This window comes from Nematolebias whitei, chromosome 11, assembly GCF_014905685.2.
Source record: "Nematolebias whitei isolate Nwh7 chromosome 11, NemWhi1, whole genome shotgun sequence".
Lineage (NCBI taxonomy): Eukaryota > Metazoa > Chordata > Actinopteri > Cyprinodontiformes > Rivulidae > Nematolebias > Nematolebias whitei.
Window position 1 is genome coordinate 43,802,639 of NC_056508.1, and position 17,616 is coordinate 43,820,254.

At 41.6% G+C, this 17,616-nt stretch overlaps 1 protein-coding gene across 1 annotated transcript in view; it reads left to right on the forward strand.

The window, feature by feature from the left end:
* Positions 1 to 1,411: 1,411 nt before the first annotated feature.
* Positions 1,412 to 17,616, forward strand: part of tns2a (tensin 2a) — a 69,110-nt gene continuing 52,905 nt past the window's right edge. Inside the window, exon 1 of the mRNA XM_037685024.1 lies at positions 1,412 to 1,839. Within this exon, the coding sequence (XP_037540952.1) occupies positions 1,726 to 1,839 (114 nt within the window). The 5' untranslated portion in view covers positions 1,412 to 1,725. The remainder of the gene's footprint in view (positions 1,840 to 17,616) is intronic.

The following is a 17,616-nucleotide window of genomic DNA, read 5'->3' on the forward strand; positions in this document are numbered from 1 at the left end:
CGTGCAGGAAGTCGTGCCCATAATTCACACAAGGCAGCGTGTGGGCGAGGAATAAAGTGGAATGATGGACCATGTTTACTCTGACGGTGCTGATTGTATCAACCAGCTAAAGGAGCGTTTCTTAAAAAAAAAAAAAAAGCATAATGAAAAACAATTTCAAAACAACTGGCACTCTTAGCTAGCCATTAGCCTAGCCTGAACATAAACTTTTTGCTCTTTCTCTGAACGATAGACCAGGACAGACATCCAGCAGTCAATGCCATTAAGTAAATTTGTTTTATGGTTTAAAATCTAGTTTAATTTAAATATGAACCCACTGAGGGGCTGAACTGAGTTCACCTGTGGGCCTGATTTGGCCCCCGGGCCACTAGTTGAATAGCTCTGCTACAGGTTTTATGACTCGTAATGTACTAATTAATTAATTAAACTAATTAATTAAGACCTATTTGACAGAAGAAGACTAAACTGTCCTTTTAAAGGTGCCAACAAAACTGTCCTTAGTACTTTAGCTTTTATTTTTCTGTATGTAATGAACATCAACTAACTTATTTTCACGTTTTATTTATTTGATCTTATACTACACAGGCATGCAGATTTACATTAGGCAACTGCACTTTTCACACACACACACACAAATGAAGCTTTGTTTTAGAGAGCTGAAAGGGTTACAGCAAAGTTCAAGTTCTTAGCAAGAAGGAAGAAACGCAGGAGTGACGGTGAGCGAAATGAAAAGAGAAAAGAAGTGAGAGGCAATACAAAGTTATGAGGAGGAGGGGAGCTTTTGGAGGACCATCAAGAATTTGCCTTTTAAGGGGTACAGTCTCACTCTCCCAAGCCTCGTGAGCTCTTGCGTCGCAGCCAAAACGCTAAAGACAGACTCAACAAACATCAGCAGAGAGCCCGTGAAGAAAACTGTGAGTAACTTGAAATTAAAAACAAACACAGTAACTTTTTGACTTTGAACCAGAGCTTCTTACAGGATTACACACATCTTTTTTTGTTTCCAGGTGTGGATTCAGGGGGGGGGGGTTCCAACTTAAAGAGGCCTCTGCAGCGTAAACAAGGGCTCGCCTTGTCCAAGTCTCAGTCCACTCTGAGTCACCCGTTTGCTCAGCATCCCTAACAGCAACTCGTAGCTTTTCTTGTTTTCTGCACAACAATGTGCTGTTACTGCAGGGGCTGAGGAGTGTCGGCCTGCTTGTGGGAGAAGGAAACAGAGGGGGATCTGAGGAGGAGAGATGGGTGGAGGGGTGAGAACAGAGAGGTAATTGTATATGTAAGAGTGAGGCAACCGGGGCTGAGGGGTAGAAGCAGGAGCAGAGAGAGAGAGAGAAGGGAGAGACGTGCTCCTGGGATGGGGAAAGAGGTGGAGAAGAGAAGGGGAGCTTGAGATTTGGTGTTTGAACGAGGAAACGGGATGAGACAGAAGGTGAAGTAAGAGGACAACGGGAGGTTTCGGGGGGGAGGAAGAACAAGGAGCCCGCATGTGACAGGGCAGGAGGTGCTTTAACGAGCGTGTTGTTGCAAAAGGAGCAGGGCAGAGAGAGTATCCTTCCCCTCTGCACCCCACGGGAGCTGAGTGAGGGCCAGGAGGAGGGGAAGGGCCTCCGCCTCTCCAGCTGACAAAAGCAGCTGCCCAGGAGCGCGCTCAGAGGGAAGTCAGAGGTGAGGAGGACCCACAGACCAACAGTCCTGGACCCCCTCCACCCCCACCCGTCTACCTATATGGGTTGCGTCCTGAGCTCGGACTGGTGTGGGGAGGGAGAGGTGCAGCCGGTGGCGGTGGTCCGGAGCTCGTCCCTGAAGAGGAGTGAGAGCGGCAGGATGAGGCTGACTAAGGTCAGTGTGCATGAGGAGTGCATGTGTGTCTGAGTGGATTTAAACTTGTTCATGTTTCTGCTTCAGACACCAAACTGGATGTTAGCAACGCAACACTTTGGTCACAGAATGAAACATCTGCTTCATTTCACCTTCACCACAGTGTTTCAGTGCTTCGTGGTGTCAGAGCGATGCAGAGGTTCAGTCAGCGCTTGATCCCTTTATACGATGTTCTGTTTTCAGAGTTTAACGTTTTTCTTCAGACTTCAGCTGCTTTTGACTCGTTTGTCACTCTAAAAATCTGGATTCTGAAGTGTTTTTTTGTTCTGCATTGTAGAACTGGCTCATCCCTTGAGTTTGTATTCCTTCGATGCATGAATGAATTTGAGCTTCATATGGGAACATATAAACATTTCTTTAAAAATGGGCAGGTACTGAACTGAAATTTTACCAAAAGCATCAAAAATCTCAAAAGTAACTCTAAAACACGAGCGTCCAAAGTGTGGCCCGAGGGCCATTTGCGGCCCTTGGAGTGATTTTGTGCGGTCCACAACTGCAGTTAAACGGTATCGTTTTGGTCAGCAGGCTTAAGAGGTCAATGCAGACTTTCTGCATATTCGTTGATAATTATTTTTTATATAATGTTTAGGTTCAACAGCAAAACAGATAAAAAACAATCTTTTTTTAAAATGAGCAATATTAAACAAAATACAAACCTTTGGCTGTAATCTTTTTATTTTCACTTCATGGTACAAAACACCAAAAACCTGATTTCTACCAGAAAGAAGACTTTTGGTTAATGATCCATAAAACTTTGCAGTTGATAAAATAGTCAAGACATTTTTAAACGAATATAACGTGACATCATCTACATACGAGATGATCCACTTTATCAAACCGTCTATGAATCTGTTGCAGCGACTGACAGCTGGATGATTTTTCAGAACTTCAGTCTTTTGGGCCGTCCATGGTCCAAGAGGCTGATGGACCCCCTTTTAAAAGGACACTTACTCAAATTACGCTTTTGTTGCCGAGAACAGGCGAAAATGAACTTTCCAAACACAAGAAAACAACAAACATAGACCCAACAAATCAAATAAATCAAATCCGTTTTTAATAAAAAATATAAGCTTAGTGTTTATGAGGCTTTTAATGTTTTGGATCTACAACAATTTAAAACTTTCTCCACCAAAATTAGTTAATTTGTCCTTTCTCCAAAAATATTGTTCACGTTGAGAGTTACGAGTCTTTTCATCTCGATAGTTTTGGTCCACGTATGAAAAGGTTTGGACACCCCTGCTCCAAAAGGACCAGATCCGAACACTGTTTGATGTTTGATGTAAAAATACTAAAGTTGACGTTCTGATCTTTGAGTTTATCTGTTGTTGGTTTTGTCTCGGTCTGGTTTTGAAGTTTAAATCTGTGAATCTGCATCAGGCGTCAGGCTCAGTTTGAAAGTTCTAGTTCTGGTTTCTTTTGGTTTTCTGCTCTCATCACAGCTGATTTATTTATTTATTAAGTTTTTTTTATCTTCAGGTCCTCATAGTTCTAGTCCTGTCAGCATCAGTCATCTGTTTGCTGTTTTGCTTTAATTCTGTTTTAGCATGGCTCTGGGTTTGTCTCGTTTCATTAAATGGGCTCGTTCTGGATCCAGCTGTCCCCACGGTCAGCTGGTCGGATCAGAGGAGAATAGTTGGTGTTGGATTCTTCCAGCGAGGAGTGTGTTGGTGTGTGTCACGTCTTTGTTTTAGGAGATGATGTGGAGAATCAGGCTGAAACCACCTCTGTGCAGCTACAATAGTTGTGTTGTCGTGGTGTCGGTGCTGCCAGGGAGGCCCGGTTCTGTAAACACAGGCAGACGAGCCGCTCAGATCGAGACGTCTTAGAAAAAAACTGACCTCTGATCAGTTTACATCATGTTTCTGAACATTCTGCTTGTCAGAATCGCTCTGCGTCTTGTGCGTGCGTGTGTGTGTGTGTGGTCCCAGAGGTTCTGGATCACATGGAGAGCAGCGTGGGAACGTGGAGTTTTCTGGACCACGTCATCCTGCGGTGACTGACCCCGGACTTTAAGGGTGTGGGAACTGCTCGGGTCCCAATAATCCTGAGCAGGAGGAGATGATGGTGTCTGCATCTATTTATGGTTTGTTTTTAATGAACCCGGTTTTCATTATCGTCCAGCGCCTGAAGGCAACATGTGGATGATCATGACTCTGCCCATGCCTGTGTGTGTCTGCTCACAAAATATCTCATCAAGAGGTTTTGGGTATCATTATTTTTTACTTTTGACCCAATCTGCTAAATCTCCATCATCTCTCGGCACAAATTCAGTCTAAAGGTCCAGCATGAAAGGCGGTGGGTGATATGCATTCAAGTCAAGTCATATTAATTTATAACGCACATTTAAAAAAGCAGCAGTTACCAAAGTGCTTAACAGTAAAAATCAATGGCAGTAATTAAAGGAAGTTTTTTTATTTATTAAAAGCATCAGAAATAAAACATAAAAACACAAAAGCAATGAGAAACAATGAAATGCTAAAGCACACTGTGTTAAACATCAGTGAAAACAGGTGTGGTTTTAGGAGTTTTAAAAAGAGAGATTAAAAAACAGGAAGTGAAGTTAAGGGCAGATAAATATGACAATCATCAGCATAACAGCAAAAAGAAAGATCATGTTTCCTCAGCATAGAGCCCAAAGAGAGCAGATAGAGTGAAAACAAAAGCAGTCCAAGAATCGAGCCCTGTGGAACCCCACAGGAAAGAGGCACTGACGCAGAAACACTATTTTCAACCTTAACACAGAAACTCCTGTCACTTAGGTAAGAACAGAACCCCTCTAAATCTGCACCTGTAATCCCAACCCAGTGTTCTAACCACAATATCAGATACTGTGGTCAACAGTATCAAAAGCAGCAGTAAGGTCCAGGAGTACAAGGATCGCAAACTGACCAGAATCTTTTGCTAACAGAATGTCAAACCCTAACCAACGCTGTTTCGGTGCTGTGTAATAGTTTAAAAACTGACTGAAAGATTTCAAAAACTCGTTTAGTTGAATAAAAACTAAAAAAAAAAAAACTTCAAGGAATGCTACTTTTAATGAACATGTGTGAGAGGTACTGGGACATTATTAACTCAAACATGGTTGTTTATTCTGGCCTGAGCCAAGAAGACAAACGTGCGTGATTACATCAGAAATTGATGTTTTTTTCCAGAGACACGTGGAAGAAATGCTTCACATGAACACAGTGGCTGAAACAGAAAAAACGAAAATGATTTAATGGTTCTGTGAGCATTCGGGTGTTAAAGCCGTTTACAGAATTCTTCACAACTTCCTACCAAGTTCGCCTCCGTGAGCAGCTGGAGAGGAGCTGCCAGGAACCTCTCGGAGACGGACTGTGGACATGCGTGAGCAGCTCCTGGCGCTCAGACAGGGACTCATAAGTTGTATTTATTAAAGGGCCCCGCTTGATTCCAGAAACAGGTGGGATTGTGGATCAGTAAATTGTTTCTACTGTGAAGTTTTAGGACTTCTGTGGTCGGAGAACCCCTTAAGGTCCCAAACGGTTCGCTTTCATCATCAGCTGCTCTTGTAAAGGACTGAGTGGAGGTCTCTTGTAGGTTAGGCCTCCTGACTCTAGAGCAGGTATAATGGCCGCCTACAGCGGCTACCACACCTGTTGGAGCTTCGTGATCTGGTTCAACAATCAGAAGACCAGGAGGTCCACACCCAGCAACATGCCAACGTGTTCCTGAGTAATAGACGTGTCCCCACTGCCAATAATCTGAGTAATCACTGGTTCTGTTCCAATTTTATTACTTTTTATTAACTTTTCTAGTAGAATTACTTTCCTTTTAAGCACAAGAAGGAGCAAAGCTTGGTCCTAAACCTGTAGAAAATCATTTTGGGAGTGACGAGACGAGTTTAGGTTATGAACGTTCTGGTAACGGTTCACAAAGATGAACAGTTGTTGACATATTTGGAAGTGATGACAAAAGACGGCGCCTGCATGTGGATGGGAGGCTGCGATGAAGTGAAAGCTCAAAACAATCTGTTGACTCTTCAGATAAATAACTGACTTTATATATGAACGTAGTGCCCTGAGACGACTTCTGTTGTGATTTGGTGATATATAAATTGAATAGAATTGACAGAGAAATTGCTACAGTGACAAACACAGACACTAGAAAAGACTGATGTTTTTTTATTATTATTTTGAGTCACTATCAGAGATTTGAGAAGAGTTTGAATGTGTATAAACAAAAACCAGTTCCCCTATGATGTCACTTCCTGTTTCACTTGCGCCAAGTTTTTTTTAAAAAGAAGCCAGTTATGTGACAAAATGGGTAAAATCATGTAGATTACACTGATTTTCTTAAATATTACGATGTTTTCTTCCATATATTAGTGAAAACGGTGTAACTTCTGTCACTTCCAGTGTTGTAATGGAAAAGCAGAGTTCCCCGTTTAAACTCAGACATAACCAATCGAGAGACGATCGGTAAATAAACTCTAAAAGCATAAACTTTGAAAAAGTACCACTCTAAATACTATATACAATTGTAGTCAGAAAAGTAATATGAAAGAAAATTCATTTAAACATATCATTTTACTTTACTGCATCATTCTGTGGCTTCTAACCTGCAAGGCCATAATAATCGATCAAAGATCACTCACGGTGCATCTTCCATGAATTTTACTTCAACTGAGAAATGAATTTTAGAGTTGTTATTTTTCTATTTACATTTCCCACATATTACCATGAACAAAAACATTATTTTTCATAATGGTTTTTTTTTCTGTCTTTGTTTTCCAACTGAAACAGTTGTATAACTACTACACAGGCACTTTAAATTTAAAGTAAGGAAGAATAAGACGAACAAGAACAGAAATAAATACAAACTTTGTGTGTGTGTGTTGACTTTTAAACTATATAGAGACGTTGCGTGAAAACTGTAGTTTCAGATATATTTGTGTTGCATCCCTGTAATTTATATTTTAGAGAAAACTTTGGATGACCAATATAGAGGCCTTGAGCCACAAGCATCCACTACACACACAGAGTTAAATATAGACACACCTCCCCTGTGTCCTGCAGAGAATAGAAATAGATGGAACCCTCACACTCTTTTATTATTGGAATAAAAAGGAGATACATTCCTGTTTAAAGCCGATGCCTGCAGGAAAACTGTCGAGGACCAGATTCCTGTGGTTTGAAAAAGATCTGTCCCAAACTCTGAGCTGGATTTGAGGAATGCTGCATGTTTCGTGCGGCGGTCACACAGATGAAAGCTCTTCGAGGGACGAGAGGAAAGACGCCACACCACTTCCTCCCTCAGTGAGACTCCCAACAAATCCTCAACAACGCCCAGAAGACAAACACCTCCCTGCAGACCAGAATGTTTTCGTCACCCACACATTAAACTGTTTGGTTCAGTGTCTGGTGGAGTTCTGTACGTTTCTGCAGGGAACGCTGCTCGCAGAACGAAGCCGGCAGAATAAATGTGAGCAAGCACTTTTATCACCCGCTGCTGCTCGTTGGTTTGCCAAAAGATCTCATGAACCACCAGATGAAGGAAAACCTTAGAAATGAATGCACCTTTACAACTTGTTAACTTTAGGAGACAACTCAGTTCAAGATGGCTGCCACGGCTGAGCTTCAAAAACATAACGACGACTACAACTGAGTTTATTCAGCAGATATTTTACTGAAAGAGGGTGTCATTGTTACTGAGTCATTCACAACACCTACTCCAAATGTTACGCTTTCCCTGAAACTAACAGCAACTATTGGAGTCGAGCCTAGTTTGTCTGTTAGCAAAATATCTCCTCAACTACTCGACAGATTTTACTGGAATCCTTAAAACTTAACAAGACGATGAACATCTATCAACGATGGGAGTAAATCCATTTCAACATAGTTTATATTATTAGTAGTATTATAATATTATTTATTATGTAGTTTATATTATTATTAGCATTATAGCTTATTAACGTTATTCAATGCAAATATGTCTATAATTCAGTCAGTTTTGAGTCACATGAGCTAAACTTTGAGTAGCTGACAGTTGTTTACAACACATGCTGTTGTTATTTACAGGTTTGCAAGAAACAACTCCGTCAGTTCTCAAAATAAGATGATCTTTTGCCTTTCAGGAATGTCAGGCCTTTACTTTAATATCTCGCCCTCTTACAGATGTTTCACTCTGCTGCACTTTCAACAGCTGGACTTCATCAGCCTTTGGCTGGATGATGCTTAAACGTTCTGTCGCTGAGGCCCCTTTTCCAGCGTGCCCCCCTCCCGTCGTTTCCTCTCGGCTCGGGCTCTCACTCCCCTCTCTGTCATTTACCTCCAAGCAAAGTTCTTTCCACTTCCTCAGGACAGTAAATTCAGTCTTCCAGACAGGACCAAAACTTCTCGAGCAACAGCCAGCCCTTCAGCTTCATAGTGTCGGCTGAGCAGAGAAAGTCTGTTTCAAACTTTAGCTACAATTTGATACACTCCCTCTTTTTTTTTTTTTTTTCATTTTTCCCATGCCTACCTTTGCTCTAAAAATGACCCTCCCCCACTTTACCCACAACTTAACCCCTCATTCCAACACCATGCACCAACTTCCTGTCTCTCATGGTCCCAAAGTTTTTACCTACAAACTTGATTCAGCGTTATTATCTCCTCTTCCTCGGCCTCCTTGCATGTTCGGCTGCTATTGAAAAAAAGTTCTACAAAACTTGCAAACAATTACCCCCCCCCCCCACCCCACCCCACATCTATTCATCCTCCAGAGAGTGGTTTCTTGGAATATGAGCAAACGGACTGCATTACAGCACGTGCTTTTCGCTGGGTGGAGGTTTGCTCCACATGTCATAACTCACAGTCACATTGTGCACTAACACGGCGCAGCCTTCATACACGGGCCTAACACATATGGAAGTGACTAAAGAGATCACGGCTGCAGACATAAGTCTCAGACTGGAGAATATTCAGAGCTCACAGTTTAAGACAGGCAGCTCTGAAGGAATGTGTGCACATGTGGACATGAGCCGGGAGCGAGCACAGAATTAATCTTGTTTTAATGACGCTGATAGTCAAAGTAAAACATCTGCTTTGATGTTCCCGGGTTAAAGAGCGAAAAGGTTTGGGCTCATTTTAAAAGCCTTTTCTGCAACTACTGTATCAAAAAGCTTCATGTAAATTGTTTCCTGCATGCATTTTGCAAAGGAGATGCAGGTACAAAAAGCAGTGAAAGGTGACAACAGGAATCCCCTTTACCTGATGCACTTCTGCTGTGTCACCACTAGGTGCTGCTATTGTCACAATATTTGATCCTGACAGCAGCACCAGATGTCATCACAGCCAAAAATAGAAGACTTAAAAACAAATGAAGTGGTCTATTGGACATTTGTTGAGACTATTATCATCAAGGTGTGATGAGGTGACAGTACAGGATCAGATTTGTAGAGAAAAATAAACAGAGATGGGCAAAAATAAGCTCAAAGAATCAATATACAACGGTTAAAATATGACTAATGCTAACAATTATGTTCTTTCTATTTAATTTACAGCATATTTGTTGTATTGTGTGTGCAGCTCAGAGTGCATTTATCTCCCACTCATGTGCTTCTTGTTAGAAACACAGAAGCCCCTGAGCAACATAATGCACATGATATGGGCCCCATCATTTAAAGGCTTGTTTGTTTAAAATATTCATATTCAGACACTGGTAAATACATGTGTGATGACCTCGTCTCACCCAGACTGAGCCTGTTGACGTTGTTTTTTTTGTGTGAATGATCATTTTATCTCTATATATGCATCATCTGAGCACTTTCAAAATAACGTTTTCTAGCGATTCAGTAAAGTTATGAAACCGAAGTGTTTTATTTCTTTGTTCGTAAAGTCTGGTTTGGTTTATCACAGCGAAAGTGTGCCAATTTAACGATACGGGTGAAACGTGGATGGGCCCAAAAGTCCGATTTTAAACTTGAATCTTTGCATATTTAAGCACTATAGTGAGGCGTTATTTTAAAAATATTAAAAATATAAGTTTTCAGTAAATAAAATGTTGATTTAGGTTAAAATAATGTGGATTATGGCTGATATTTTTAAAACTTTTTGGCAGACTTTACACATAAACTAGATAAATTGTATTTTCATGCTACACAAACAGTGAAAAGTAGCAAAAAGGTAGCAATATGATAGCTAAAAATAAAAGTTGCTAAATGCTAATAAAAGTAGCAAAAGCCTAGCTTTAAGGTAAAAGTAGCTATTAGTTAAAAGTAGCAAAAGGCTAACTAAAAGAAACAAATGGCCTATACATGCTGAAATGAACAGAATAGTTGCTAAAAGTAGCAAAATGCTGACTAAAGATAAAAAACAAGCTACGAGTAACTGAAAGGTAGTTAAAGGCTAAGAGAAAAGAAAGGCTACCAAAAGCAGCAAAAAGCTACATGCTAAAATTAGCAGAATGGTAGCTTAAAACAAAGAGTGGCATAAAAAGGCCAAACCAGTGCATGTTTGATGGAGTAGACTTTACAAAAAACAAGAGAAAATGTTTGTAAGTATAATATAAAAGTCATAGCGTCCATCTCCTACTTGAGCTAAATGTTTTGACGTGTAAAATGTTAAAAATAACAGTGTGTGTACGTATTTTCATTAATAATAAAGTAAAGGGAAATAAAACAACAACAACAGGAAAACATTATGGTGAATTAGCAGCAAAGCAGTAAGGGACAACATAACATCTGCAAAATGGAATAGATAACATAGAAAAGAAAAGAAAAAGTTTTTCTTAAAACAGCTACAAATTAGTACATGCAAAGAACAAGAAGCATAAATGTCCCAAGTATGTTCTGTGTAAAATAATAAACATAATAATATTAATAATGAAGATGTAGGAAACTTTACAAAGCGCAACCAGTTTAATGCAATCAAATTTAGAAAATGTTTGATGTAAAACATGTAGATTTAAAAAAAATCAAACATGTTTTGACTGTTTTTAAACCCCCCATGTGTTTTAATGGTGGCTGTTCAGCCAATCAGAAGTCAGAACCTTCACACGCCCCTCCAGAAACTGACCAATCAGAGAGCAGATATCCCAGTAATAGAACTCCACGCGCTTTCAGCTGCTTGTAGCCCCGCCCCTCGGTCCCACAGCAGAGGGTGGACAGGGAGCAAAGAAAACAAGTTACCTCACTCGGTACCAGGACATGTTTCTGTTCTCCCAATGAGGGTTTAAACCCGAGGACTTCCTCAGTGGGAAAATGAACAAGGTAAGGCCGGAAAATACACCCAACCAACGGGGAAAGCTCGAGTTTGTTCTCGGCTTATCGATGCTAATAACGCGTATCTTTAGCAGTGATTGGAAGCACGTTAAATGTTTTCCTGCGCATGTGCGCACTTTTAATGTTCGGCTTTATTCTCGCTTTTTGTCTCCTTATAAAGCCCATTAAATGTCATTAATTTTAAGTTGGCTTTAAAACCATTAAATGAGGAGATTTTTCCTGGTTTCTCCCTGTGGGAAACTTTCTCGCCGTTTTCTGACTCGTGATGCGTTCAGGGCTCCACAAGTTTGGACATTAATTAAATTATTTGTTTAAAACATCATGACAGTGACTGATTTCGTTGTATTTTTGAAGTTTTGCTTGAAGCAGCAAAAAAACGTCCGTTAAAGCTGTTTTACACGTTTTTTCCTAAGCCAATATAATATACTTATTTAATATATAATCTTAAGCAAAATATCACGGTTTCACGGTATTTCGGTTTTATCGTCTACCTCCGTTAAAGGTGGACAATAATGTAATTGCATGTGTGCATGTGTTTACACCTTTGTCAGTAAAATATCATGAACCAATGGACAGATTTTAATGCAACAATAGAAAGCAATCGATTATACATTGATTAGGTTTTAGATTCAACCAGTTTAAAGAACTGATTTAAGAAAAACACTGAAGTGGCTGTAACTCAGTCAGTTTTAAAGACATTAAACTAAAACTTGGTGTTTCAGTCTTTAAGTTGTATAAGATCTTTGTTTAAAACATTGGCATTAACTGTTAGAGTCAGTCCTGTTTGTGTGTTAGCAAAATATCTCATGAACAAATGGATTTCAGTTAAACTATTAGGGAGTAATTTTTGCATTTACATGACAACTTTTTAACTTTTGGGTTTCACTTGATTCGGGATGGTCACCAAAGCTCATCAAACAAACAACTGGCTGTAACTCGGCCGTTTTTGCAGATGTTGAGCTAAAATTTGGTGTGGTAGTAGCTGAGAGTCACCTCCAACACATACTGACTTCTTATGTCGGATCTTTGTGTAAAGCTATGGCTTTCAAGGCAGCTCTCTGCAAGGATAAAAAGACTTCTCATATAAGCTGGGTGGGTTTATTTGACAACAAAATGTTACCATCATGCCTACATATTGATAATTATAGTTATTTGTAATTACAAGGTTCTAGTTACTTACATTTTGGTTCATAAATACAAATGAGGAGAGTGGATGAGTTGACAATCATTCACTTTCTCTGTTTAAACTGCAAGAATGACTTCACGATTGTGACATTTTAAAATAAACATGCCTTTAAAATCAGAACCAGGTCCCTGCCTCGTGGTCAGAGAGATCATCTAAAGACTTCCTGGATCTGCTGAACATTCCATTCACTCTTTAATTAATCTTGTTGTAACGTGACGGAAGACAGAAGTCTGTGATTTGAATTGAATTCAACAACCCATGCGTGGTTGGACTAAAGTAATTAGGGCCTCGTTAAAGAGTGGGCCTGAATTACACGAACGGTTACAATTTGTTGCTTGATCGCGATGACAGGTTGTGTGTGTGCGTGCTTGTGAACCTGTGTGAACGCCGTTCCCAGGAACCAGAAGACTTGGAGGGTGCAGTGAACAGAAGTCTGCCAAATGCAGTCCTAAAGTGAAACATCTCTCGGGTCTGGATAACTGGTGAAAAAGAAAACTTCCAACAAATAATAACTGGATGTCGTCTACAACTGAATGACCTTTAGGGTCAACACAGTTCAAGATGGCCGCCACAGCTAACTGATCTTAGAAAGCACAATAAATGGCTGTAAGATGTTGAACTCCTTCAAGGAATGCTAGGCATTTGTTGTATGTCTCTGGCGGTGAACCCATTTAGTACTTTACTTGGCAGCCGTGTGTTAATTGAACGCTTTTCAAAGCCAACAAAGTCGAAGACGTGCATCTTGAGTTCAGAATATTTACTGCATTTGCGTAATTTTTATGCAAATCCAATTCTAAAATGGTAAATGGACTGCACTGAAATGGCGTCTTTCGATCTAATCAAGACACTCGAAGCTCTTTACAACAATCTGTGCACATTCACACAGCACTCGATCTCTACAAAGACTAATCAGTGCTTTATCACATTCATGCACCGGTGGGACACACATCGGAGGCAGTGAGGGGTTCAGTGTCTTGCCCAGGGACACTTCGGCATGTGACTGCTGGTGGAATCGAACCCCCAACTCTCCCATTGGAGGACGACCACTGAGCCACAGCTGCCCCTTCTAAAACACACACAGCTTTAAGTTGTTTTAAATGGGAACAGTAGTCTGGAGCGGTTCGCGGCTGGGATGAAAATCAGCTCCTCCAGATCTGAGGCCATGCTCCTCGGTCAGAAAACGGTGGATTGTTCTCTTCGGGTCGAGGGTGAGGTTCTGCCTCAAGTGGGGGGAGTTCAGGTATCTCAGGGTTTTGGTCACGAGTGAGAGAAGAAAGGAGCGTGAGCTTGATAGACGGATTGGTTCAGAGTTTGCAGTATTGTGGACTTTGTGCTGGTCTGTTGTGGTGAAGAGGGAGCTGAGCTGGAAGGCAAAGTTCTCTGTTTACCGGTCAGTCTACGTTCCTACCCTCACCTATGGTCATGAACTCTGGGTAGTGACTGAAAGAATAAGATTGAGGATACATGCAGTTGACATGTGTTTCCTCTGCAGGGTAGCTGGACTCTCCCTTAGAGACAGAGTGAGAAGTTCAGTTATCAGGAAGAGACTCTGAGTAAAACCGCTGCTCCTCCACATCAAAAGGAGCCAGTTGAGGTGGTTCAGGCATCGGGTAAGGATGCTTCCTGGTGGGCGCCTCCATAAAGAGGTGTTTTGGGTATGTCCGACTGGGAGGAGACCCCGGGAAGACCCAGGACACGCTGGAGAGACTACCAGTATGTCTGTCAGTTGGCCTGGGAATGTCTTGAGATAATGGGATGGTTGGTTGGCTGGATGGTTGGTTGGATGCATGGATGGATGGAAATTTTCACAAAATGGACATCCTGTAGGTTTGAGCTTTAAATTCATCAGGAAAAAATATATAATTTTGTTTTCCCAGAATTGTTCTTAAAGCTACTCGTGCTTGTACTCCGGTTATGTTTTTATGACGTTTAGAGCCAACGGATAAAATAAATAAATAAATGTTTTTTTTAATCACTGAACTTTTTTCCTTAAGCATAAAAAAAATGGGTTCTCATGTTTCTGGGTGACAGTTCTTGCATCGCACGGTCGCTGTGTGCGTGTTCCTGCGTGTGCGCAGATGATTAATTGCGTCTTCACGTGTCGGACAGTTGGTGTTGTTGAGGAAATCGGCCTCGGATAAACAACGAGATAACATTGTCCTGTCGCTCCAACCTTTCCTGATCGTGCTTTGGACATTTTTGCTCCTGTGTGAACCAGACTCGGTGCAGATGAGCGGATATCAGCTTTGATCAGATTGGAAAGCGCTCTTATGATTAAAAAAAAAACATCCAGCTTTCTGGGAACATCTAAGAAACCTGGCCCAAATGGAGATACAAAAGTGGCCAAAATACATTACTATAGCTGTGTCTGGTGTACAGCCTATAGGCTATTCTATGTTTATAATTACTGGGTGTAACTGAGAGGTTTGATGGCGCACCATGGTTGTGTTTACTTGGGACGCCCTCTGGTCACTGCCAAGTCGGGAAGCTGAAACAGAGGCTGCTTCACGTTCCCTTGTGCCAGATGCAGTTCCACCAGTTGGAAGCCGACACAAGCAGCTATTCACGCTCACCTGCTGCGTTCAACCTGAATGAAAAGGATTCTCATTTAGTCCGACAGGCGCTACTGCAGGTTTACATGCGTCTCTGGCTACACCAGGACCAGATCTGGTTCCAACAACGGTTAACAATCACCCTGGACGGTGTCGGACTCTCTGAGGCCTCGTCGCAGCACAGCAGGGGAGCATTTTGAATTAAATGTGAATGCATATAGAAAAAAAGGGGGGGGGGGGGGGGGGGCGCTGCAAAAAGGGACGTTCTTGTGCGTGTTCGCTCCAGGAGTCCCACAGGAGAACGGAAGTGTATCAGGGCGGCATTCTGACTTCACCTCAGGAACAGGCAGTCTCTGTTCCCTGCTCTGCTGGTCTCACCCTTTGGATAAACGCTCTCACACATCCACCAACGTGTTTATTAACACACACACGCTGGACGATGCCAACTACCGGTGCAGGAACTCAGCTACTGATGATATCCTCTCAATGGAGGGTGGATAAAAGTGCACAAGAAGTACCAAACACCGTAGCTGGTGTGCCAGTAACAAAAAAACCAAATTTCAATCAAGTTTTGTATCTCGTAGGAACACAAACTCAATTTTAAGTTGTAAAATGTAAGATTGTACATTTACATGTTCATGATGTTGCTATTTTATCTATTGGCGTTGAATTGCATGTAAATACTATTGTTACGACTGTCAGATTAAAGTGCAACTTACATTTTAACAACCAGTCTACCTTAAATTGTATAGTAGTGTGCAGAAACATCTACCATACTTTCCGCCATATAAGTCTAACTATGTGTAATAAAGTGGAAAAAACATAAATGCGTCGCTTCGCCTTATAAGTTGCACCTATTATGCGTCGTCGCTGACCACCTGGGAATGTGGGCCGGTGTTATGCCAAAAAGCATCAAAATGGAGGCCGTGGGTGTGCGCACAGGAGGACTTTAACAAGAATTTAATGAGATTAACACTTAAAATTAATTATTTCTTTGCTCGACATTACAGTGAAGGTGTGTCTCAGTTGAACTTTTCCTTAATCAATGCACTTGACCTTGGTAAAAGTACAGTATAGTGTTCTCTAATGAAACGGTGACGTTGTAAGAAGACTTTAACCTGCACCATCAAGACCAGTGGCCTTCTGATTGAAGGTAGGGGCTTTGGTTTTGAATCAGGTCATGGGACAGCGGGTGCATTGGTGGAACAACGTTAGAAATGCAGCTGCCAGGAAAAAGATAAAGAAGAGGTAAATGGATGCAGTTAGAGAGGACATGGAGGCAGTTGGACAGAGTGAAATGGAGGAGGACTCGCTGTGAGAACGGCCGAAAGAATAAAAGGAAGCGGTCACATCAACACAAATGAACTAACAGGCCATAGCAGCAATTCTTGGTTAGACGTCGGCTTTTAGGAGAACGAGATGGGGGAAAATACAAATGGTTCTTGTAAACGTTCCGTTAGTTTTTCCACAAGTTAAATAATCTGTCAAGCAAACGGAACAGTTTCTGTAACCCATCGTCTTTAAAAGAGACTAAAACGATCAAATATTCCAGCTCTACACCTGCCACTCTAAACGATAAGCAATTAAAGAAGAAGAAGTTTGTCCTCCAGCTCGTGTTCGATCAGCGTCCTCGCTGACCATCTGCAGCAGAAGCTGAGGTCCTGGGATGAAGAGCCCCCCACACAATGACCACCGCTGTTCAAATGTCACGCCTGCTTTTAGAAGTTTCCACAGATTTCTGGCCTCAAACAGCCTCTGTGTATTTGTTTTTACATTTGTATGTCTGTGTGTGAGTCTCTTGTGAGCGTGCACCCCCCCCAAAATCTCACTTTTTGAATCTGGCTTCTGTTCTGTGACAGCTGAAGGAGGAAAGGAGAGGGGTGGGGGACATCTTGTTAGAAATAAAAAGCATCTCTTTGACTCCAGAAACTGCTTTTTTTTTGCCAAAGAGCTAAAAATATCAGGGGAAAAGGAGGTTGTTGTTGTGTGTAGCAGATGTTGAGCGGGGAGGTGGGGGTCTGGGCGTACACAGGGACAGGAAAAAGGAAAAGGGACGACCGTCTGTATTTTACTGACTGTCTGCGGAGATAAACACATCTGCACGTTCGCGAGTGAGTACAGTTTTTCTCCTGGACGATGTCTCAGGTGTTTGTTTAAGACTTGACACTTTGGGCAGGTGGGGGGGGGGGGGGGGGGCGGTGCTGAGCAGGTCACATGTGAAGGTTTTAATACGTTTTCTTGGATATAAAATCAATTTGTTGCCTTTGAAAAGTGCATTCTTTGTTGTTTTGCAGTCCGTTTTTAATCCTAGGCAGCAGAAACTTACCGGTAACGGATTCATCAAAGACTCAGAAATGAGTTCGAAGAAGTTTTTTTTTTTTTTTTTTTTAATTCATTGCAGCGGTGACGGTAATTACTATCCTGGGGGCTTAGCTCTGCATCACAGGTTGTTTTTAACTGAACACTCGGACTCAAACGACCTTCGCTCGGGTTTTCTTTGTCGGACTCCCACGTCGAGCGGAGCAAAGTATTTTACCTAACTTGTTGTCGTACGAGACTTTTTTTTTTTTTTCCACAGCTCTCATTTATTTATTTATTTTTCCACGAGTCGGAGCTACAACGCGACCTGTCAGTTAATCCAGTAGGCGTGTCAGCAGATGACCAATCCGAAGCTAAATGCTCTTTACCTGCAGAGCTGCTGCAGCCCATCAGAGCGTACCACCTTACTGTGAGCAGGTTCAAAGTCCTGATGCTGATAATCTGATGCGGATGCGCTAACA